This window comes from Poecilia latipinna, unplaced genomic scaffold (assembly GCF_001443285.1).
Source record: "Poecilia latipinna isolate Pla-1442-1.1 unplaced genomic scaffold, P_latipinna-1.0 Scaffold76, whole genome shotgun sequence".
Lineage (NCBI taxonomy): Eukaryota > Metazoa > Chordata > Actinopteri > Cyprinodontiformes > Poeciliidae > Poecilia > Poecilia latipinna.
This window is the reverse complement of record NW_015112692.1, coordinates 144,190-168,679: the sequence shown is the minus strand read 5'-3', so window position 1 is coordinate 168,679 and position 24,490 is coordinate 144,190. Positions and strand designations below refer to the sequence as shown.

The 24,490-nt window shown below is 40.0% G+C and overlaps 1 protein-coding gene across 2 annotated transcripts in view; it reads left to right on the top strand.

Annotated features, from left to right (window-relative positions):
* Nucleotides 1-490, top strand: part of ube3d (ubiquitin protein ligase E3D) — a 28,959-nt gene extending 28,469 nt beyond the window's left edge. For both annotated transcript variants that reach the window (XM_015017338.1, XM_015017328.1), the window contains one exon: nucleotides 92-490. In XM_015017338.1, coding sequence (XP_014872824.1) covers nucleotides 92-112 — 21 coding nt within the window. In that variant the 3' untranslated portion in view covers nucleotides 113-490. The remainder of the gene's footprint in view (nucleotides 1-91) is intronic.
* The last annotated feature ends 24,000 nt before the right edge of the window (nucleotides 491-24,490 follow it).

The following is a 24,490-nucleotide window of genomic DNA, read 5'->3' as shown; positions in this document are numbered from 1 at the left end:
GAAGCATTTTATTTTTATTCTGCTTTCTGAGATGTAAAGAGATTTCTATTTGGTGAACTTCTTCCTGTCTGAACTTGAACTTCTTCCATAGGTGGCGTACCTGAGACTATGAGATCTGAGGGCACACCTAGAGACTGGCAACTCTACTGAGTGTTTTTGAAGAGAAGACGATGCCCTGCTGCAGCTGACAAAGGAACTTCTGAGCTTCAGTGTGTCTTCTTTTTTTTCTGTAGGGATTCAGCTCAGTGTGGAATGCAGAAGTATGAGATATCCTGAGCATGGTGTGGTTTTCATGTTGAGACATGATGCTTCCAAGACTAACATCCTGGCAGTAGTAAAACTTGAAAGACTTGAGTTTTCTGAGAATTCATCACTTCACTGTAGTTAATATTTTTTTAACGTGTATGTACAAGTTCTTTTTTACCATTATAATAAACATAGTCTGTTTTTTTTAAACAAAAAAAGTTGTTTTTGATTTGCTAGAAAGGAATGTTGGTGTCTGTGTGGAACTTTGTTCTTTTACTAGGCTGTTAAAGTTTCTTGTACTGGCAGATCAGTCTGGGAGTTGATGAGTTTTTTTCCTCAATATGCATGTAGAAGTATATGATTCATGCTGAACACCTCTTCAGACATTAAGTCAGGTCACATCTGATTGCATAGCACAATTAAACAAGACAGTTCAAAGTGTTTTATATGATAAAAGCTTAATACACTAACCAATTGTGAAGCAATGACCATTACATTTTGTCAACTCAAAATCATCAAGAAATAATCAAGGATATGTACATCAAATATATTGATCAATGCCGCAGTTATTATTAATCAAAGGCAACTTTAAGCAGGTGGATTTTATAGCCTTTGATTTAAGGAAACTGAGTTTTGGGCCTCTGTCTCTTTAAGAAAGCCTCTGTTTCTTTACAAAACTCCACCATCAGGAAGACGTCACAACATTGCTGCTCTATTAAAGTTTTTACCAGCGTTGCACTGAGAAGCAGCTCGTATAATGAGCTCAGTAGATGAGTGATGTGCTAATTGCTACTGGCTAGTCTGAAGGAGGTGAGTGGGGAAGCGCCGCTCTGTGAGGCGGAAGCTTGGAAACTGCAGGAGTTTTGTCCTCGAAGTTGGAGCTAAGTCCCCCCCAAGCATTCTGCAGAGCTGAATGGTTGCCATGGGAGATTAAAGGATTTCTCAAACATGTATAACAGAGTCAGGGCAACACTCCTGGTATGTTTTTGATGATGGAATGGCATAACATGATGTAAAGCTTAAAAAAGTTGATTTTATATAATAAAATCAACTTATTACATGCAGTTAACTGCTAGCTTAAAATCAACAAATCTAGTAAAAGGACCTTCAAAGTCCTTTTACTAGATTTTCTAGATGTCAACCAAAATGTGACCACTTGTTTATCATTGCGTTGGCTCCAAAAAAGTCACACCAGCTGAGAAAAAGCTCACAGGCCTGTTAGACACACGGCTGGATCTCCCCCTGCCAAAACACCCCATGAACACAGCATCCAGTGCGAACAGTTCTCTGAAAAGCAGCGCCGCGTAATATCTGCCTGCTCGTCTATTTTTACAAGGTCCTGGTAGGAGCAATCGGGGAAATGTCTACTACTTGACGGCGTGCCTGGATCTGCTGAATGCTGATGCAGCAAGTGACAATTATGTGTAAAAATACAAAGCGGTGGAGCGACCACTGAGGCGGCAAAGCACAGAGTGAATTGGCTAATTAACTACATCTAACGCCGAAGCATCAGGGGCTTCGCATTTCCTCTCGGCCCTTTCTCCACAAGTGCAAATGAAGTAGGCTCTAAATAACCCATTTGTTTCAAGTCGGCTGAGCAGGAGGAGCAGCGCCACATTACTGGCTGCTGGTGTGTTGAACACACTGGCAGACACAGTCACCCTGAAGGCTTCTCCAGTTGCAGGCTCCCTTTGTCTGCTTCCCTTTCATGATAGACACCAGAAGCGTCAAATTAAAAGTTTTTGGCCAGCACGCTGCCATCTGCCGACACCGTGCGGCTCATTAGCCTTTTCATACAGTACTCTAATGAAAAATTTCAGCCTGAGTAAAGGTCTACTACACATCCTGCCTAAGTAATTACTCCTCCATGCTTGGAAGACTTTTTTTTTGTTTTTTTTTGCTTGCCCTTCTTTTACACATTTGGCGGATGTGCAAAAGCAGCAGAGTGGTGATAAACCGCTGTGCAGTGTATTGCAAAAAAATTTATAAGAGCAAAATACCATTTGGATAGATTTTCCAGTTTCTTTTTCCTTTGACTCTTACGTTTGAATGGACACAAATTTAGTCATTCGGTTTTAAAGACAGTAGTATATGCAGTTAGCTGCTAGCTTATTAAGCTTATTAATGGTGAATGCTAATACATCCTCAAACTAACTGAACCACAAACAGAAAACTAGGAATGCTGTGGGTTTGTTTGACCAAAAATAACAGTTGTAAAAATCAGTACAAGTAGTTCGGTTGTGATAAATCTCCAATCCAACCAAAGGTGAACTATTTGTGCTTCAGAAGTTTTGTATGTTTTTATCTGAATTCAATGACCGACTGTTAATTTGCCGTGTCATTGCGTGAAGTACTTTTGTTTATGCGTCCAGGTACCTTCAAGCATCAGGTGCTTGTAATACTCAACTTCACCAACTTTTTACAAATGTTCAGCAGTTAGTTTAGAGCGCTAAAGGATGCTAACTAGTCAAAATCTTCAAGCCATCTCAAAGATTTCTTGTCTGTTGTAATCTCACAATCTCATGGTATTCTCCTTTGCAAAGTAAATAAACCAAGGACTTAAAAATAAAATCTTATAGTTAACATCAACGTAAGCCTAACATTGTTAAAACACTGAGGCAGGACACGTTGAGGAAATTTACACCATCATCCTCTGAAAACTATGAATGCCTGCAGCGAATTGCCAAATGAGCCGAACATTTATGTGTTCGAATGTTGCATGACAAGAAGTGAGAGAACCACCAAGGTCAGTAAGCTATATACCCCGAGGAACTGCCAATGTCTGTGCAAAATGCATTGCATGCCATCCAGTCACTCCATCCTCTCAGTTCCAACCCAATCAGTGAACCAACCACCAAAGCAGCAATGAGATTCTTGGAGCCCCGCTGCTGGAGGGGCTAATAACTTTGCTCTGAAAATTAAATAAGCTGTCAACAGCAAGCATATTTCACAGGTTCCTAAGAGATTATTTTTTTACGGGAAGTGATACAGTTGGTCGACTGGAAAAGATTTTCATTGTTCCTTAATCTACTTCCGAGAGGCAAACTTTCTACCACTCCAGTGCTCAGACTGGAAACAAAATATTTGACTTGAGTTCTTGCTTTCACCTGTTTCCCTGTGTCACGTTTCCCCCCGTTCCTCCGTCTGAGATAAATGTTTAAGGAAACCACACTTGACACCACAAATGTGGAATGATCAAGTCTATGAGCACACAGTATGATTTTCAAATTGGATTTTCCAGCCCTTTGCCTTTACTAATGTATTTGATATTATTTTTGGATTAAGCGTGACAGCGATGTGTGAGATTACAACGTGGCCAGCGTAGAAGGAAAGATATCCTGTTGGGAGAGGTCAAGCCATAAAGCTTGTCTCATCTCAGGGAGGAAATGAGGCATTAGATTGAGTTCCTGTTTTAGTCACCCAATCCTAATGGGTCATCTATCCTGAGGATCTTGGAGTCATTTTGAGAAAGACAGATGACAAAATGTTTGCTCTTGCCTTTTCCTGGCAAATAAGAAAAAGACTTTCCGAAAGAGTCGAGAGTTTTCACACTCCGGCTTTTAAAAAGGGTTCAAAGGGTTATAATCATGTTAGAGTTAATGCCTTGTTTTGACTGTGCCCTTTCATAGTCAATTATTATTATTATTTTTTTTTTGTGTAACGGCCTTTTAAAGTTTAGAAATCAATCAACTCCATTATGCTTAAAAGGATTTTGAGTAATCTCATATTCAGGAAGTGCTTGGGATGAGAGTAGACTCTGCAGAGTTTACGGCCATGAATGATTTTACAGTTGTTAAAAGGTAAGGACTCCATCCATCAAGTTAAATGGTAAATAGCACTTTATCTAGTCCAGAGTACCTGAAGGGCTTTACACTACATTCAGTCATTCATACATTCACACATTCACGTGCTGATGGTAACTAGCTGCTACATTGTAGCCGCAAGGGTCTTGTCCACTGTGGATGCCACCCCGGTTTGTTGGTGTGAAGGAAGACCTTAGCTACAAACCAAAGCCCTCAACTTATTAATTAATCTACATTTCTATTCTCACACATAGTCATGAGATATCAGTACAGGAGCTATGGTTTTGGATGGACTTTTATAATTTTTTTTTAATCCCAAGTAAATCTATCAATTCACAGCCCACTACCAGAATTATTAAAGATGAATACACCAAGTGTTATGGCCACTGTGATATGTGAAGTAAATTTTATTGATTATCTCTTCATCAAGGCACCATAATGTGGATGGGATGTGGAAGGCAGCAAGTAAGCTACATCTGTCGAACTGTAGCTCTACTGGAGGCGTGCCAAGTCTACAGTGGCTAGAATCTCTCAGATTGGTCGAAGGAGGGAGGAATTGTGAATTGGCAACTGGGTCAAGGGGCAATCTGTGAGAGGTGCCTTGCAGCAATCCCAGCCTATGGAGGCCACACCTTCAATCTACAGGACTTAAAGGACCTGCTGCTAACATTTCTGGTGCCTCAGACTCTACAAGGGTCTACAAAGAGTCCATGCCTTAAGTTTTGCTGTCAAAAATTCAAACTTTCTTAGGCTTTCACCATCATAATGTTTTACCTGATCCATGTAATCTGGGTTGCCATTTTGTTCCATTAAGATTTAGACTCTGACTAATGTCGGAACTGTGTTAATTTGTTCATAGCCCCACTTCACGGTTAGCACTAATTAGCAGCAAACGTGTGTGGGTCAAATGCTAGTTTTTTGTTTGTTTGTTTTGTTTTGGTTTTTTTTTTGCCGTGCTCGAATAAGAAGCTGTCACTTAAGCCCTGCTAATGTCGCTGAGTGTTTTTCATTTTAAACCTCTTCAGAGCCAAATTAACGGTTCTAAACACCCTGTGGCGCGACCGCAGCTTCCCCACTGCTCTCCTAAATTCCAAGTCACAACCGTCTTTCCCTCTGGCGTCCCCTTCCTTCCCCATTACTCTAACAACCACCCCTCCCCCTACACCCATACTGCTGCCATCTTGGCATTCTAACAAGACCATTGGGCATATCCACAAGCCTTCAGGGGCTCATTAGTTTGTCCATTGGACTCAACGAGCTTCAGTGGCAACCGAGGAGCCGACCCACTTCAAGCCTTCAAGCAGAGGAAGGCCGCAGTCAGCCCGCTTCCCGGGAAAGGATGTCACAGCTGCCTCAGCAAGTATGAGGCAAAAACAACTCAAAACAGAAATCTAGAAAGCACTTTTTCAGACTAATGTGTACAGCCTGTGACAGCGCAGTGACAGACGGAGTGGGGGGGACTGCTTACTGTCAGGAATCCAGTGTGTGAGAATGCAGTGGTGGGAATGAAACTTGCCAAACGGATCAGCAATATTTCTGTTGTCCACATTCCTGGAGACACATGAGCTTTTGATTCTCGGCAGCTACGTTAAACCTTGTTTCTATCTTTGGACGGTGAGAGAGCGTGGTGGTAGGTGGGCAGAGAGATTGAGTTGAAAATTGCGGCGTGACAGGCAGGAGAGGTTTGGAGCTGACAGTTGACAGAGGAGGATGGAGGCCCCGCTGCTGGAAAGAAAGCGGGGCGGAGGGTGTCGGCGGGTTGGGTGGTGTTAAGAAGGCCTTTTTGATGCTGCTGAAGCCTGAATCTTTCTCTAGCCTGAGGAAAGATGATTTGGTTGGCTAGCTCTTCAGGGTGAAGACACTAGACCTTTAAAAGGGCAAAGAGCTTGTCAGCAGCTAGGATTTAAGTGTAATCTCAAATTCTGTGTAAGAAGTGTTTAATAAATAACATCTGATTAATTGTTGTTTTTGTGACATTTTTCAAATATTTCAAGAAATTTGTTCCTCTCCAATAAAAGCTATAATGGTTTTCTATGCCCCGTTCTGCAGGGATTAAACTGAGTGATGGATAGACTTGAGAACAGGCCCCATTGAATGCTTCGTGTGGATTTCTGCTCTTTTCTGTTTTTTTGTTTTGCTGGAGCAAAAATAATTCTTCAAATCTGAATATACAGTTCATTTTTAAAATATATTTTACTTGTCGTTTCATCAACTTTTTCATCAATACTTGTCGGAGTCAAATTTCAAGACAAGGACAGAGGGTTTTTTTATTGTCATTTCATTAATATATAAAAATTTAAATATCTATTTTTTTTTCAATAAAATGTATTCTAAAAGAAACATCCTTACCACTTCGACTTTTCACATTTTCTCAAAATGTGGCGCCCCTTTTTGTTCAGCCTCCTTTAATCTGATGCTAATAAATAACATGCAGTGCAACCAAATTAATTTAGAAGTCCTTTAGACTCGTGTTTCCATATAAACGTAGCTATTCTGTGGTCTTTTTTAAAAGCCTTCCTGAGTAGTTTCTCTAGGTTGTTCCTGTTGGTGCATTATTCTATTTTTTGGTTTTATTCTAGTTTTAGTCTTTTCATATTCTGTCAGTTTCTTTTACTCCTTGCTCATCAGGTTTTGTCATATTTCATAGTTTATTCTCAAATCCTGATTATTTTATTTCCCCCCTTTGGATTATTCCGGTCTTGTTCTTGTATCAGTAGCTGCATTTCCATTGATCACACAGTTGCTCAACCTGGAAATACATCAATAAATTTCAAAACTGAATTGCTTCTTCAGATTTGAAGAAATATGTGTGTGCAACAAAACAAATAAAAAGAAAAGAGCAGAAAACCCCAAGAGGAATTCTATCGACTGCTTAGCTTTATGCTGTTGGTCGTACATTTCACAAATCTGGCCTGTATGGAAGAGTGGCACAAAGAGAGGAACTGTTGGGGGGAAAAAGGCCATAAGAAGTCCTGAAAGCTCTGCTGTGTGAGAAAGAAAAAATACAAAGCGAAGTGGAAATACACATAATGCAACGCTACTTACTGCACACTAATGCATAGTGCAAATATATGCAGGCACTGCAAAATGATTATTACATAAGGCTGTTCAGGCAATCAAAACAGAGCCAGAGCGGGGCGCGGTAACATATGTCGTCTCATTGAGGTGCAAAACAATGCATCGGATGCGCAAACAGAGAGAGTGGAAATGGAGTAAAGAAATGCATTCAGTGTTAATTTTCAATTTGGTTCCTGAGTGTTTGAAAGTCAAACAGCTTGAGGTTGTAGTAGCTCCTGCATGAATAGTTTCTAGGGGGAAGCTCCTCCTTCTGCCTCCACACACACACACACACACACACACACACACACACACACACACACACACAACCAAACACCCACAAAAACAAATCTGCAAAAGAAATTTAGAAGTGAGGAAAAAAAGATATATTCGACATAAATGAATGCACATTATTAAACATTTTTAAAGAGATGTCTAAAGTTGGGCATAGGGCCAGATTATGTGACAGTTGTAGCACTTTGCACAATACAGGGGAGCGTTGGGAGTTACTAAATGCGCTAATTCATAATTAAGTGAATTAGCGCACTTAATTGTGCACTAATTCCATTAAATACAGGTGCCACCCCCCCAACCCCATAATGCCCTGGGTTTAAACCATAATGCTCCTATCAAAAACCACACAAATCCACAGGGAGAAACTGTTTGCTGGATACCTCTTTGTTTATAGTAGGAGAGTCGGTAACTATTGTTACTATCAAAATGGCCGTAGCTTTGAGGGTGTGCAATTTGTGATAAACGTAAATTCATTCCTGCATTGTAACATTTTGCATAGTGAGAAGTTGCCAGGTTAGAAGCAAAGCTTAAGTTTTTTTTTTACATAATTATTGTGAATTATCTTGAAGTTTTTTGACAGTAAAAGGTTTTTATAGTCACATTTTGAACTTCTTCATGCACACCCTCCTGGCAAATAGTTGTAATTGCAAGAAGCATGTTTTCTTCAACAGCCACGTCTTTGTAGTTTGCACAAAAAAAAGTTTTATATTTTAGTGTCTCTGGTCAATATTCTCTGTACTAATGTTGTCGTCCAGAAGTTATTAAAAATAAACCTTTGATTTGGTTTTCATTTCTTAAACCAGTCAGAAATGATCCATTCAGTTTTGGTCACATGCACATGGCATCCCTTTCTTTGAATAAAGTTTTATGAATTCTGATTTGTTTGATTATTTCCAGTGTGTGACATTTTAGTTCAGATGCCTAAAATGTCACATTTGGACGACATTTGCAAGAAGTGACCCTTGTGATTGTAACATGATACTGTAATGGATGCCAATGTCTTTTTTTTTTGTTTGTTTTTTTTGCTGTGGATTCAAAAAGAGCTTCTTACTACAATGCAATCATTGTAGTAAGGATTCTACTGCTTTTTAGTAGAATCCTTTTAACATGACATAAATGTTTTTTGAACTTTTGTTACAAAACTGGAATCTTCTTTGTGTTGATTCCACCAAGGAACCAGCATGTGGGCCAAAACATGATGTTGACATTCCCTATCTGAAATACCATCATTATCATTTTTCTACCTCATTACCAAGCCTAAATTGGCTCAGTCTCAGCTGCTTTTGTTGTGCTTTTGCACTTTCTTTTGAATGTTGAACTTCAAAATTTTGTGTTTTGGATTGAAACTGAAATGCTTTTTTCTGTATGTTAAAGGATTTATTTTAATTAAAGAACTTTAACTGATCAGTACCATGTTCTCTGTCAAAGTTTCCTCACATATATAAAGTCAGAGTAAGAGCAACCCAACAGATAATTTCTCTGCGGCTGTTTGTGAGATGAAGATCTGGCTTGTCAGAGCAGGTTCTACGGTTCAGAACCTGAGGCTAAAGCAACAGCTGGATTTACTTTGAGTTTATCAGAAGACTAACTTTTTTGAAGTGGGCTTCTGTGGAGCTGCTATTAGCAGTCAGGATCTTGTTGTACAACTGGCTTAGTTAGGAGAATTGAAAAGTTAACAGCTCTCAAAATACCTGTTTCAATGAATGTAACCACTACTTTAAAAAGGTTTACATCATGTCACTTATTTTTTCTTCTCTATGTATATTCATCCGTTTTCTGCGGCTGCTTGGTTGAGTGTCTCTGAAGCCCCAAACTATCATAGGGTGAGAGGTAAGATCTATCCTGGGAAGACCGCTGGTCCTTTGAGTCAGTACAGAAAGACAGAAGACAAATAACCAAACACTTCAATTTGGGGTCTATTGAGTGATGCAGAATGCCCAAAATGAGCTATTTTTGGACTGTGGGAGGACACAGTTGCACCTGGAGAAATGCATGCAATGGGAGAGTGTGAATATTTCTCTCCTTTTCTGCACACTGCAGCTTCAGTCTCCATTACAAGCAGTTTAAGGAGTCGGAGGGTTCCACAGATATGCAGAATAATGAGTCGGAGTGACCAATGGTGGCAAATTTACCGTCCTATCGTGATTAATGTGTTTTTCCACAAATACATATTCAGTCAGCCGCAGCTCTTTCTTGTAAATGGGTGACCCGGTGTTGTGGGAGTCAAGTGCTAACCCCACCCCCGCGTTTCCTTCTTATTCCCCCTCATGATTCCTTTACAGTAGTTTCTGGCACAGAGAAACTCCAACCAGCAGCCTGTAAACAGCCGTTTATTGGAGGGAACTAATGAAGTTCGCAAGTGTTCACTCCCTCAGTCTGGTTTTTCATCCCATGTATGTGACCCTGGGAATCTTGTAGAATAGCATCGGTGTTACAAACAGGTGTAGAGATTCATTCATCTTATAAAATGATGTGATGTAGGATAATGGGTTCATAAAAATCAAACAGGATTTCAGCAAAACCAAGAAACCTCAATGAATTGTTTACACAAATAAAACATGTCTAACCCTAAAAGCCTAAAGTTGCCGATACAGACGTGAAACTGTCACAATTCTAAGGTGTTTCTAGTTCCTTCCTTTGCCATTTAGTTTCTTTGTCTGTTATGTATAGGTTTTATTTTTTGCGTTTGAGTATTTGATTAGTGTTTCGGATCATACTATTTCTCCTTTAGCTACATTTCAGCCTTCCTCTACCCCAGTAATTGCCCTCTGGTGTTCTTCATTCTCCTGATTACGCCTGTTTGTGCATGTGTCACTAGATTCTCGCGTCTAATTTTTCTCATGTCTACCCCTTTGTGTCTTCCGGTGCTTCTTGAGTTGTCCTGCAAGTATTTTGGCTTTTATCATTAAATCATCATACGTTTGTCATTTTCTGGGATTTGATCCGCACCTTACCTCACAAATCATGACAGAAACAAAGAGTAGGGAACTCAAAAAACACATGGGTGTACAATACAGGAAGCCAGCAGGGAATGACAGAAAACTAAGTGATTAAATATAGGGGAGGAGGAGTGATTACTCTTCCTCCCCTAATTTAGTTAGCTGTTGTGAGAGAGGCGAGACTGGGCAAACGTGAAAAGAAGGAATACACAAGGATCTAAGAAACTCACAGAAACCAGAGAGAGTACAAACCAATGTCAGAGTGAGTACTACCCAAAAACATAAGGAAAAGAAGATGAAATAATTAAATAGCTAAAGAAAAGAGAAATGACCACAAATAAAATGGTAACAATTGCCTAAAAGAAACTAAAGAGTACAATACAATTTTGATCTGAAGACATGAAACACCTCAATAAGAAAAGAATGACAACAAATCAAAATGTGTTCAAAAGACTTCCATTTAGTGTAGAAATGTCCAGCTCAGTTTTGATTATTCTAAATTATTTTTCTTTGAATTAGTCCTTTCATTTCGAAAAGATCTGAAGAAGATGCTAACATTAGCCTCGTTAGCAGCTAACAACTAGAAAGCTGTTGAATTCTCACAGTGCTAACAAATAATTAGTATTTTGTCTGTTACTCGGTTGCCATTTACTGCCAAAAATCTCAAAAGCTGCCATAAGAAGATATAAAAGTGTTAGAAGCTTCTTCAGCGTTAATTTAAAACAAGATTATCGAATATAGACAGTGTGAAGCTCCAACCGCATGCCCAAACACTGAAAACAACAGAAAAACAAAACAAGTCTTCTTTTCTGTTTTTGAAAATTGTGATTTAACAGAATAAAGATATTCTTTTGCAATAAACCACCTTCTGTGCAAGTGACTTGGAGATGTTTTTGTAACAGAAAGTTGAATTGATGAGTTTTTGCTCTGCTTTATGACTCCACCTGTGATTCAGGTGGCCCAGATGTTCACTATGCCCAGAAACTCAGGAGTTTATTTTTAAGCTTCCTTTTAAAGTTTTCTATCTGGCTTTTTTTCCCCCCTAATATATAATAGTTCAGTTGTTAGGACAGAGGCATATTTTCTTTTCATTACTTGAAAGTGCACACAGTCACATGCTTTTTGAGACAAACTTTCATCTGACAATAAGTGCGTATGTAATTTTAATATAACCAAATTAAGCATCATAAGATCTTAAGTGTCCAACATTAAGCTAGTGGTGAATTCACAAAGTATACGCAACCATCGTGTAATAAGGGCATCCAGTTGCATTTGCGTTTATGAGGAAAAAAAAAAAAAACTTCCGTGAAACACACATTCTGGTATTAGAATATTAAATCGTTTAATTGCTTCAGCAGTGTTATCCTAAACAAATCACTTTCATTTAGTGGAGATTTTATTTCCCATATGCTCAAAAACCCCCCAAAAACAACAACTTTCTTTCCAGCAACATGAGAAATACTTCAGCCAGGGAGCGAGGAAGACAATATGCTCCACGCTAAATTGCAATATTGCTCAGATCATTTCTCGTCTGTTCACCTTCTCCTCTCTTTTTAAGCTGATTGTGGCCGCGGGTTACAGAGGCCGCCTGTTTGTGTAACAGACCTAACCTTAAGAGCCCTGCAGCAACACATCCTTCATCGGATAACCCCCCCACGCCTCCAAAACCCACACACACACACACACACACACAAAAACAAATAAAAAATCCTGGAACGGAGGCAAACGACAGGCAGACACACACATTCTGCTGGCCAAGCAGGACGATCGCCACAGTTTCTGTGCACACATCACTGCCAACTTGTGTGTTACCCCGTCACTTCCTGCCAAAGCTGAGCCCTTTTGTCTTCTCCAACATATTTCCATGAATCTATCTTTAGGTGGAACTCTTCGTTCTCTGAATTGTGCCAGAGCCGCGCATGCTCACTATTTTCAGGTTTTAGAGTCCAAGAGTCTGTTGGAGTTTCTCCCAAATTACGGTTCCCTCTAAACACAGGTGTCCTAGGTGGCCCATTCCATAAGACAGAAGCTTTTCTTCACTGAATGGTTCACCGTTGAGGCAGAACAAAGACGCTCTCTATCCCATGGAGGCAACAGGAGGAGGGAGGTAGGCTCTGACAAGTTGAAGGCCTCTCCTTTCTCGCTGAAATATTCTCCCCTCTTTCGTTCTGCCGAAACTTCAAAACTTCCCAAAAATAAATGAGCAGAATGAAAACAGCTGGTGGTAATCATTTCAAGAGAAGTTTCAAAGCTGCACTATGCAACTTTTACAAAAATATGTTTTCTCCACATTTATTAAAACTTTCACCATGTTGTGACAGTGGAATATGAGACAGATAATCTGTGAAAAAAATGGAGTTCCTTCACCTCCTCCCAGCTCTACTGTTGTAGTCTGCAAAAATTGTAAAAAAGCAACCAATCAGAGCCAGGAGGAGGGTCTTAGTGCAGTCAATCATCCTTCTGTACGCTGCTCAATATGCTAATAATGCAAAAAATATCTTACCGTTACAGAAAAGCTGTTTATCCGCCATCATTGATGGCTATGCTAATTAGCTCTAGCAGGCTACGTTGTGGTAAACCAGCTGTAACATAGTAGAGAAGAGGAGGGGGAAGCAGCACCAGAGTGATTGGCAGCGCTAAGACTCTCTTCTTGGCTCTGATTGGTCGTTTCTGACTGAATGGTGTATTTCTGCAGTTTGTACTTGGAGAAGGCAGAGGGGCTCAATTTTTCACCAATTCTCTATTACATGTCACAACATAGTGATAATTTAAATATCTAAGCCTATGTAAAAAAAAAAAAAAAAAAAAGATATTTCTTAAAATAAAAGTTATATAGGCTACTTAAGCTTTAATAATTTGTTGAAAATTTATGTTTTTACACCAGGGTTTTCGCAGGTTTCACCAACTCATATTTGAAACTTTTTAAGACCATCATAAATGAAATTTAAGACCCTTAACTCAGCAGAAATGTACAAACTTCATCCTCCCAGCTGGTGATAGATTTGCACTTTCCCACAATAGAGGCCAAAAAGCTAGCTAGCTAGAAAGGACATTAGCAGGTAATTAGCCGCATTCTAGGCAGGCTGTCGTGGTAAAGCAGCTGTAATGTAAGAGTCAAGGAACAAATAGATGTCTGAGTGCAACCCAAACTTTTGCCTGACAGAAAAGTCCCACGAGAAAAAAAAGTAAAATATACACGATTAAAAATTCATGTTAAGACAAAATCTAAGACTTGTGATTGATGTATTTAAGACCAACTTACTTTTTTAAAAAATACAGCCATTTTCAAGCCTTAATTTTGGACACAAATTTAAGACTTTTTGAGGAAATGTGAATTCCCTGTACACTAAATATAAATATGAAACAACTCTCACCTATACTCATACCAGCTCTTCTCTCCTTCCCCAAGGCAGAAAGGCTATCCCCCTGTTACACCTCGTGGATTTTAGGTGTCTGCATTTTCTTGTGCCTCTTCAGCAGGAGTCTCGGTGTTCAGCTCTAGGAAACCAGAGTCCTGTCTCCTTCGCATTTCATCTATCCGCTACGCCTCCAGCTGCGGCGCGGTGTGTCGACTTTAATAGCTTCTGTAACAAAGTTAAGAAATGATTCACTTCAGACCGCTGAGGGCTACATTTGTTGTATAGTTTCTCCGCTGTATGGAGAGAGGGTGAATCATGGTCACGATATGCTGCATTTAATATCATTTTTCCGCAGACGGGAAGGAGGAAAGGAGATGCGTTCGTCCCAGCTTTGATTGTTCCTCGGTGCAATTATTTGCAAAAGTTAATGAGGACGTTTTCATCAGGGGGCGTCTTTGTAATTACCGCAAAGTAGCACCGCCTGTCATCCGTAGCAGAACCACTTTATATCTGTGCTGAATTTCTATAAAAAAGATCTCTGACATACACTAAACAGTACAGCCGATAAACAGAGGAATGTTTTTGGTTGTATTTTTTGTTGAGTTGGAGACGGCGACAGCATAAGGAGAAGCTAACAAAGTGAAGGCAATTATTAAGTCGACAAAACGTCGAAATACTTCCTGTTTTGTAATCCCGTTCAGTCTTCGTACACTTTCAAAGCATCTATCTCTATCAAACTCAAACATCTAGCATGTTATAAGTGGCCCTGATGAATGCCAGCTTTCCTCTGTGCAGATTGGTTTCAAGTTTTTGTTTTTCTGTCATTCCAAGTCAGAGTGTGAGAGAGTGTGAGCCCATGTTTAGTAGAAAGCTTGCAGACGAACCTACAGTATAATCATATTTTCGTCTACCCCGATCACGAATTAAGATGATAATATTTCACCTAAAATCAGGTTAGAGCTCTGGACTTCCAGAAATATCTGGTAAACATCTTAATTGTTGTGGTTTCGACCCAAAAATACAATAAATAAATAAATAAATTATCAACCTTTACCTTCAAGGTTAAATTTGCTGTGAAGTGAGTGGATGATATATTCCTGCTTCCTCCTGATATAGGCTGGATTTCTGCTTCCTCCTTTCACATGTCGATGTGCCCCTGGGCAAGGCGCTTTACCCCAAGTTACCTAGGGATTTGCATAAATTTGTGAGCGTTTGCAAATGTTTATGAGTGGGTGGCTCTGGTGTGAAGCACTTTGAATGGTCAAGTTCAGTCCATTTACCATTTTTGACCATATTTACGGACGAAAGAAGTTTTGCTCATTTTGATTTCCGGTCAATAGCAATACGGCAACTCCCTATGTGCATGTTGTGCATAGGTTAAATAATATTCCTGTACATCACACCACAGATGGCTAATGATGCTGAAATTGGTCCCTGATTTCCCTCTTTTTTATCGCAGGAACAACTCACACACGTTGCTCTGTCGGCTCCGTTTTCTACCCATCGTATCTGTTATGTTTTCCTCGTAAGCCATTGCTTTGTGACTTTGAGGGAATCATGGAAATCCAGTGGCTCTGGTGATTCAACTGAGGAGCATCCCAACGTTGTTGCAACACAGTCGCAGAGTTGAGAAATATTAAGTGGTGTTTGGACTGAAGGTATGTCTGCAACAATGTGAGCACATATATCCTGTTTGTAAAAGAAAAAAAAAACAAACTTAAGCTGAGTTAAGAAGCAAAGCTCTCAATCTTGAGGTCTGTCTACATCCAACATTTATGATCCCTTTTTGTGAATGTTCTGTAGTTTCTGGCTTTGAAGGAGAACATTTAGGGAACTTTTCATCCAGCTCCCCTCTCTCTGTTTACAGTTCACTGCTGTGTCTTTATTCTTGATAACTTTTTTCATCCTTCCTGTTGCTTCACTCCGTCCACTAGAGGCAGAAGCTGCTCATTTAGTGTGCTCTTCCACAACGTTTTTTTCTATTCAAAGGGAGTCTGCCATGAAAGATAGTTACGAGATTTCTGTTCATATAAACTGCTTTCACACAATTTGTTAAGTAAAAAAAAGCTAAGTTTAGAACATAGTTGTCACCTTTAGTTTCGTTTGCTGTTCGAACAGGTTTGTTTGTGTCGTGAAGCTTTTGGAAAGCCAGCCTCAAACCAAACGTGCTGCGGTTCTGACAGTGATTCGACCTCAGCAGTGTTTTACGAGTGAGCCGAAATCAAGCTTAATGCACAGCTCCGGAGGAACGGAGCTCTCTGTTGTTTTCATCCAGCTAAATGATGCCTCTCGGGGATGTCAGGGCTTCAAACAGGGAATGTTATTACGACAGATTTTTTCCCTCTGGTCTTTCAGATTCCCTGCGTGTTAACCAGTGATTCCTTTTATCAGTTCGATATTCAATATTACAGAGCAAATCTGGTATATTCCATTGAAGATAGTACAAATCCATGCGTGGATGTGCCATGGTATTCTCCAAAAGTGAAATTATTTATTTAATCACACAGCTCCAGTATTACTACTGAAGCTGTAGTAATACTGCTTCAGAGTCCATCACTACACCCGTCACTACATCTGGGTGTAGTGATGGACTCTGACCTGAACCTTCAGAGACACATAAAGGGAGTTACAAAGTCCGCCTTCTGTTACCTGAAGAACTTTTCCAGGATTAAATGACTAATGTCCCAGCAAGATCTAGAGAAACTCGTCCATGCATTTATCTCCAGTCATATTGATTACTGCAACAGTGACTGTATTTCCATTACAAATGTGCGTAAAACTTTGTCAATATGTTTTATGTTTTTATGATATACTTATACTTGTTGTGGTGTAGGCCCCGACTGAAGAGGGACGTCTAACTGGAAACCGAGGGAATCGTGATGTGATTACACTGTGGGTGCATGCGCAGTATGTGGTCATTAACATTTTACACCCCTCTTTGTAACATTAGTGTCCCACTGTGGTAGTGTCTGTGTCCAGAGCCCCCCTGCAGCCCTGCCTGCCATGTTCAGAATCACTGCTAAGGAGAACAGGGTGTTAAAAAATCTCATAAAGGGAATACTGATGAAGTTTCATTCTGCTCCTGCCGCAGCTGTCCGGGTGACACTGCACTCGCTGCCAAGCATACATGCTCCTTCGTCACTAAATACACCTTTAATATACAGCTACCTATATAATTATAAGATATAAGCAGTGGTGCAAAAAAATGGGGCATGCTCTCGACTAGATGCTACGCATGAGGGTGCTGAGCTAGAGTGGCCGCCAAAACAATGGCATGAAGATTATTTCTATTCAGCATTTTCTGCATTTTAGAGCTGTTTGTACGTGTGTAGCTGATGTGATGTCTAACTGTGGGACACCTATAATATGCCTGCGTACACCTTAGAAAGTACACATAAGAAGTAAGATGTGATTACGACACTAAAGTAGAATTTGCCGGCAGTCGGGTCAAAAAGACCGCCACTTGTTTTTGCTTAACCTGACCAGACGTTGCTTTCTCCCACGCCCTCATTTCTGGTTTAGCGGAGGCGCTGTTTCAGAGATTCTCCTCCAGAATCGTCGAAAGTTCAAACAAGGACAAGAAGCTTGAGCATTTTATCACCAGGAATGAGATGCCGTCTTCTTTAAAACCAGCGTCCCTGTTGTTGTTCCTGTGTTTCTGGTTCAAAGATCGATCTCTCTTGGTGGTTGTTTGCTCGGTGCCTCCTTCTGTAATAGAGGTTTTATTGGTGTAACGCAGAGCGCTGCACAAACTTTTCCGCCATCGGACACTGCCAGAACTTTCTGAAGAGCTAAAGATGGCAAAGTTCAACCCATAAAGGTGTCTCAATTGAGCAAATAATTATGCAGACGCTGCACCTGAAATTGATCAATTCAGATTCGTCGGGGAGAAGAACACGATGTTCTCAAACTCACAGGAATATTTTCCATCCTCCTCACAGTAATCATACCTTCCCTATCTGCTTAGGAGTTGGAGTTAGCCAACTTTAAATTTTGAGAATCATTCGTCAACAGAATTCAGATTTGCAGCTTGGAGAGTCAGAGGTACCGTCACAGCAAAATCCAAAATGGCTGCCAAGTGTTGAAAGGAAATGGATAGCTGCAGATGTAAAACGTCAACAGTCAGCAATCATACCACTGTAAAGCCTCTGGGAATTAACGTTAAAGGGACCGTATCATGTACAACTCGTTTTTTTGAACACTGAATGGTTGCCATGGGAAATTCAAGAACGGCTAAAACATGCATGAGAGAATCAAAGCGACACTCCAGGTATGTTTTTGATGTAGGAATAACATTAAAACAAAAAAAAAGTCAAATTTACATTAAACTGCCCCTTTAAGTACCAGTTTATTTGAATCCTTGTAAGCTGTTTTTGGCCTGTGAGAACTGTTTTTGCTTTTTATTGTAATAAAATGTATAGGAGCAATTATTTCTTCCCACTCCGACTCATTAACCTTAGTTCATTTTATGTAAAGAACATTTACATTACACCCAGAATGTTCGGGTCCACTGGACCCAGAGCTGAAACAACTGTGTGCCATATTTCTGCTTCTTTCTTGGCCTGTTGTTTGTGTGTGTGTGTGTGTGTGTGTGTGTGTGTGTGTGTGTATGTGTGTGTGTGTGTGTGTGTGTGTGTGTGTGTGTGTGTGTGTGCGTGTGTGTGTGCGAGGGTGTGTGTGTGTGTGTGCGCGCGTATTGCTGTGTGTGCGTGTTCTTGTATTTTCTATAGATGACCATTATAAGCATTTTCAGCAACAAAAAGAGGTAATATGTGGAAAGTGAGAACATTTTCAATGAACGGATTTATTTAAAAAATTCTAGGCCCCGACTTCTTTAACGTAGTTATTTCCAGTCAGAAGTTCCAACATCTTGTTTTGACTCTGCACAGCTTTCAGCAGCTGCTTTTACACTAGCCTCCAAAAATACAGAGATAAATAGACCATTAGTTAACTTTGAATGTGGGCAGCAGTGACAATCAGCTCTCTCATACCCCACAAAAAGGCTGGTGTGAAAGAAAGGTGCAAATTCCTGCTTAAAAGGGGAGCTGTCTCTATCTTTAAATAGTATTTTGACACATAAATGTAATTAAGATCTTAGAAAACTGTGCCAAATGGTGATAGATGTCTCTGTTAAAGTTGAAACATCAAACACATTTAACAGTTGGGAGGTAGCACTAATACGACAGCCTAGCTAAATTATGCTCTACTTGTAATGTAATTTGTAGCCCTAAAGCTGTTCCCCAGCTAACATTTTCTGCACTGGAGAAAAAGCTGTGAATAGCAGAAACGGCATTACGAGGAACATCAGGAAAGAGCAGAAGAGAGACAGAATTTCCCTCACAAAAGAGCCAATCATGAGCCTGAATGATGGAAAACAGCTGAGAAGGGAAGCGAGTTGGCAGACCGATGGAAAGGCGAAGGGAGACGTAATGAGCACAAGGGAAACTAACAAAAGGGGGAAAATAATAAATACTAACCTAAGATAACACAGATGAATAAATTAATAAACACAATGAAATAAAATAAGCAAGTTAAGAATAAAGAAATGATCAAAACAGAAACACAAATGAAACTTAAAGTGCAGACATTACAAGCACAAAATGGCATTTGTTCAGATGAAAACTGAATTTTTGGGTCTACATGCGAAACACTATCACTTCACATTATCCTGAGCGTTCACATTGGTAAAGGATGGTGGTGGCAGCATGCTGGTGGGGGTTCTTCAACATAAGCATAGACTATTTTTGCCAGGAGAACATGGAACAATCATAGTATCTGTCCTTTTTTTCAGATTTTCAGATAAATAAAGCTACGTAAAGGTGGAAAAGTCAGTCAAGTGGTCAAATTAAACATGACTGAGTCTGGAAACAAAAGTTGAACACATTTTCATACTATTTTAGGGTCACAAATTATGCAATTTTCACTACAGCCCAGTAGGGGGCGACATTTCGCCTGATTGTCAGCTGCCTCTTCAGACGAGAAGAAGAAGCAAATCACTGTGAAGAAAGAAGAAAACGACTCCTAGGATCAGATTTTGTGTCGTTGTGTTCTTGATTGATACGTTTTTTAAATAGTTATCGGCCCACATTGTGTTAATAAACAAAACTTAGTTGTTTTTCTTCTACTTTTTTATTTTTACAGCAGTGTACAGCGCCACCCTTTGAGTTGGAGTATTATTGCCATCATCAATATATACCGTTGGGATGGGCAAAAAAAATTCCGACTAGTCTTGGTGAACCCCGGTAAACAAGTACCAGTGATAAACTTAATTTCCTCAGGTTTGCAGTCAAAACAGAGCTGGCAGGTGTGAACGCTTTACTGGGATTACTTCAGTCAAATAGTGAGGTGTTGCTCCCCCAAGCCACATTGCTGAGGAACATGAAAAGAACTGGAGCGACAAAGGTCGCTGTGAGGTCACTGATGGATATAGCGTCTCCTCAGAGAAACCTGATTGCTTCATAGTGGACAAAAATAAACAGCAACACCGGGCTTGTATCATTTCTTTAATCTTCACAATCTGCCCATCAAATCTTGAAATAGATATATTTGTGGCGTTATGCCCTACAGGTATAATTTTACAACTGCTGCTGCTGCTGTTGTCCCTATCTAGATATTTCAGTTTTCTACCAGTATATTTGAGATCAATTAATCTTCGACGGATTGCATGTCTGCAGGGCAAAGAAATTATAAAAAAAAAAGAAACAAAGAAAAATAGAGAGTGGAGTACAGAGAGAAGGCGTCATAAGAAACGGTCCATTTTGTTATAGTTCCTGCACGCTGAAGGATGAGAAAGCTGTGACTTAACAACATATCCTTGAGGCTAGTGAACTGACACTTATTTTGACTGCCCACTCATGGATGTCTAAACCACAGGACCAGTTGTCAGATCAAGTTCTCTGTCCGTGTTTACCCAAACGCCGTCGAAGGGATTTGGGGGAGAGCATAGTAAAATAATCCTTCTCAAGCAGCAGTTTCTGCTGCATACTTCACTGAGCTGTGAGAACTCGAGGTTTCATCCGAAGACTGGATTTTTAGCAAAAAAAAAAAAATCAAAGAAGAGCAAGAAAAGCCTGATCCTAGCATTTGATGCTAACTCAGAGGTACGGAATATGTGAGCTGGTACCAACTGACCAAGACTTCCCAAAAACTAACTGAGTTTTTTTTGTTGTTGTTGTTGTTTATCCGTCTCATCTCCAAATGGCTTAGGGTAACTGGAGAGATGTTAATTGCTCAAAGCACTGGCTTGACAAGGGTAACTGAGGTATTGTCCACTATTATCTGATATCTGCGTATGAAGCTCAGGTTACACAGCACTTTAGGAGCGCCGAGTGTCATCTGTCACAGAGAAATGTCTAACCATGTATCTGAGGCTTGTTTCATTACTCGCGAGTGCTGCTGCCAGAGTGCTTCGGTGGCATAAAGGCTCATCTCATTTCATACAGAGAATAAAAAACGACAGCCAGGAGTGCAAAAGGGCGGAACAACGATCTTGACAACCGAAGGCCGAGATTGTAACCGGAGAAATGTGAACGTGTGCATTTCCACCATCACTCTGGCTCCGAGGAGAGGTCTCCAGTGTAGCGTTTGCACTTACACATGCAACCTGAACGTGATCTCCAAATGTTTGATCCATTAGTGGTGTTTGCAGCAATTGTGCAATGAACCATTACACTACCCCAATAAATGTAAGTAACTTTGCTCTGGAGGATATTTTTGTCATCAGCTGGAACAGCTCATTCTGAGGTACTTAATAGACATTTTGATGTGCATTATGTTAACGCTTGCCAGTCTTCTTTTTTAATAGTTAAGGGGTTGCATCAGTGGGGGCCTGTGAAGTGGCTGTCTTTCACACAAAGCGTCAAGTAAGAATATTACAGACTGCTGACTTGACAGCTGTCCTGCAGACAGTGATGAACAGCTTCCGCACCTGTCAGCTCTGACCGGCGTCCTCCCCCACCATTAGAGCCAACTCTCCGCAAGGTGGAGGTCAGTTGACAGTAGCGCTCCTCGCTTCACCCCAGTGTCCAAGACAAGATGAGACGACAACAAAGTCAATCTTTGAACTGTAGCCTGAAGGCATCCTAGATGCCACATATGGACACCCTTATGCTTGAACGTGGTGTTCACTTATCTCACATGGAGAATCTCATTGTGGCCAATGCTTATCACTGACTTAAAATGAATGGGAAGCAAAGCCCATTCATGGAGAGACGGACAATGATTAGCCTCAGATTGGAATCAGTGTCGTACCTGAAATGCAACTGTTGCAGAGTTTTATAACCTTTTTATAAACCTAAAGTACTGACTGAATGCCAAGTTGGCAATCATCAGGAGTGCTTAAAATAGGCCACAATCCACGGCAAGTATATGTCCCCTGCCTGTCTCAGTCTGCGGGATACCTCTGCTCATATCTCCTCTTACATGCTGTGATGAAGATGTCAGAAAAATTAAAGAGAGAAAACATCTAACAAAATGTTCAATGGCCATAAAAAAAAACAACAACATAGATTCATCTGAATTCCTGTCTATGTGGCGTTCCCCGAGGAGTGGAACCCACAGTCCACCTCAACACCTCTTATGCCAACAGATTAATAGCAGGAACCCTGCTGTCATGTTCAGCATGAACCTTGTTACACTGTTTTTTTTTTTTTCCACAAAGCATTCTCATTTAGAGGGAAAAAAAAATACACTACGTTTTTGAAAGGATGTTTTACACTGCACGACCTTGTGAAGGCAGCGCAGGATGTCGAGATCCAGCTCCTCCTGGCCGCCTCTGCTCCCGGTGCAGTGTGCCACCGGTTTGCCGAGATCATTACTCACCGTGACACCCTCTGCTGATCTACATCATATTACCGAGCATTTATTATCACTCCCTGCTGACCGCGTGGCCTTGCAGAAAATAAATAAATAAATCAACCACCTGGGGAACTCCCAGGCTCTACAGGATGAATCATGAAGATTGTGTGAGCGCTTCCTCCCCCCACCCCTCCCCGAAATCCTCACCGACTGCCAGTCTCCTTCTGCAAAAGCTTCACAAGTTTTGCTTTGCAACTCCGGTTTGACATGTTGGTTGATTTGTTATTGATCACCTCCTCTGAGGAACTTTAGAGAAATGCACAGGGTGTGCAATAAAAAAACAAACAAACAAAACTCGCTTTAGTTTTTATACCCTCTAGCGTAAAGTTGCCAGATCTAACTATGATGAACAGAACTGAACTATAGTATATCACACATTTCTCTCTCTTGTCATTGGATTTCCTCCTTACAGTGCAATATTGGAAATAAACTGCACTCGGGGACACGGACAGATGATTTCTGGTCTAAACCCGAGGCGGTTGCATTTATTTGCTCCTCACTAAATCTGATTCATCGCTCTCCAAAAGGGGCTACTTAGATTTAAACCAGATGGCCCTAATATGGCTGGAGATTTGCAGATAAAATCCACACAAAATCAGACAAAAAAAAAAAAAAAACAATTTAAGTTGACTGTATTAGCATTTCCATAGCAGCATGCATTTCTTCTTTTTTTTTAAGGTCTGGATTGAAGGGTAGCCATTTTGCAGAGGTAATAGAAAAACATGATGTTTTTACTTTGCCTGATAAAAAGCTGCCGCTACACTTATAGCTTAGCATGAGCAATGCTACGTTTGAAATATCCAAAAATGTTAAATGTGAATTTTGTACTATCGTGAAAATTTTCTGTAGACTCAACTGAGACGTTATGTCATAGACCGATACAAAAGTAGTGTAAATTTATGAAGTAAAGGTAAATGATGTGTGATTTTTAACATTATGAATAAAATTCTGATAATTTTGTCATGTATTTCTAACCAGACTCTCTCAGTCAGCACTTTGTAGAATCACCTTGTGATGAAATTACACCCACAGGTCTGTTAACTGCTTTGTAGCTCTGGAGACAAATGTTTTTGTCCATCTGCCTTCTCAAAATAGCTCTAGCTCAGTCAGATTGCATGGCGAGCAATCTGACTGAGATTCTCATCTGGACTTTGACTGGGCCAACATGAACATATGCTTTGATCTGAAACATTCCGCTGTAGTTTTTGCTGTATGTTTAGGGTTTTCCTCCTTGGTCATAAGGATGCAGTTATTTTTTCACTAATGGTCTTGATAATGTGTGTTTTTAGGGAGGACTAAATAATTATAAAGCATCCACTTTGCACTCAGCAGCGCCAAGATCACATAACGTAATTAATTCTTTCCAACGGTGTTTTGATGGCCTATTTGAAGCAGGTACCTGAATTATGCAAGTTCAAATCTTTGTTTTTCTTTTTTTTTTTTCAATGTTTAGTCTTTAAATCTTGACTGTTTGTATGACTTATTAAAGAAATGCAAGACTTAAAACATAAAATGTACCCACAGTAATAATAATTGAAATAATAATAACAATAATAATTGGACAGTTTGACAAAAGCAAAATGAGACATTGAGAAGTTTGAAATTCAATTTATTCTATTTTTGTTTTATAATTTTTTTTACCTATACATGTAGGACATACGATGTATTTTGGGCTAATCATAAGTCTGGCAACGCATCACTCCCAGAAAGAACTGTCATATCTGAGGAGACAGGCAATATATTATGAGACACAATCAAAAATAATAACGTAAAAATAACTACTGTAATGCCATTCTGAAAGAATACAGAGATTCTACAGACTCCATAGTAAGGAGAAACTGAAACAAAGTTTCCTCTGTAAAAAGAGAGTCAAATCCGGTGTCCAAGTCATAAATTTGTTACCTTATTACAAATGATCACTACATGTTGCTTACAC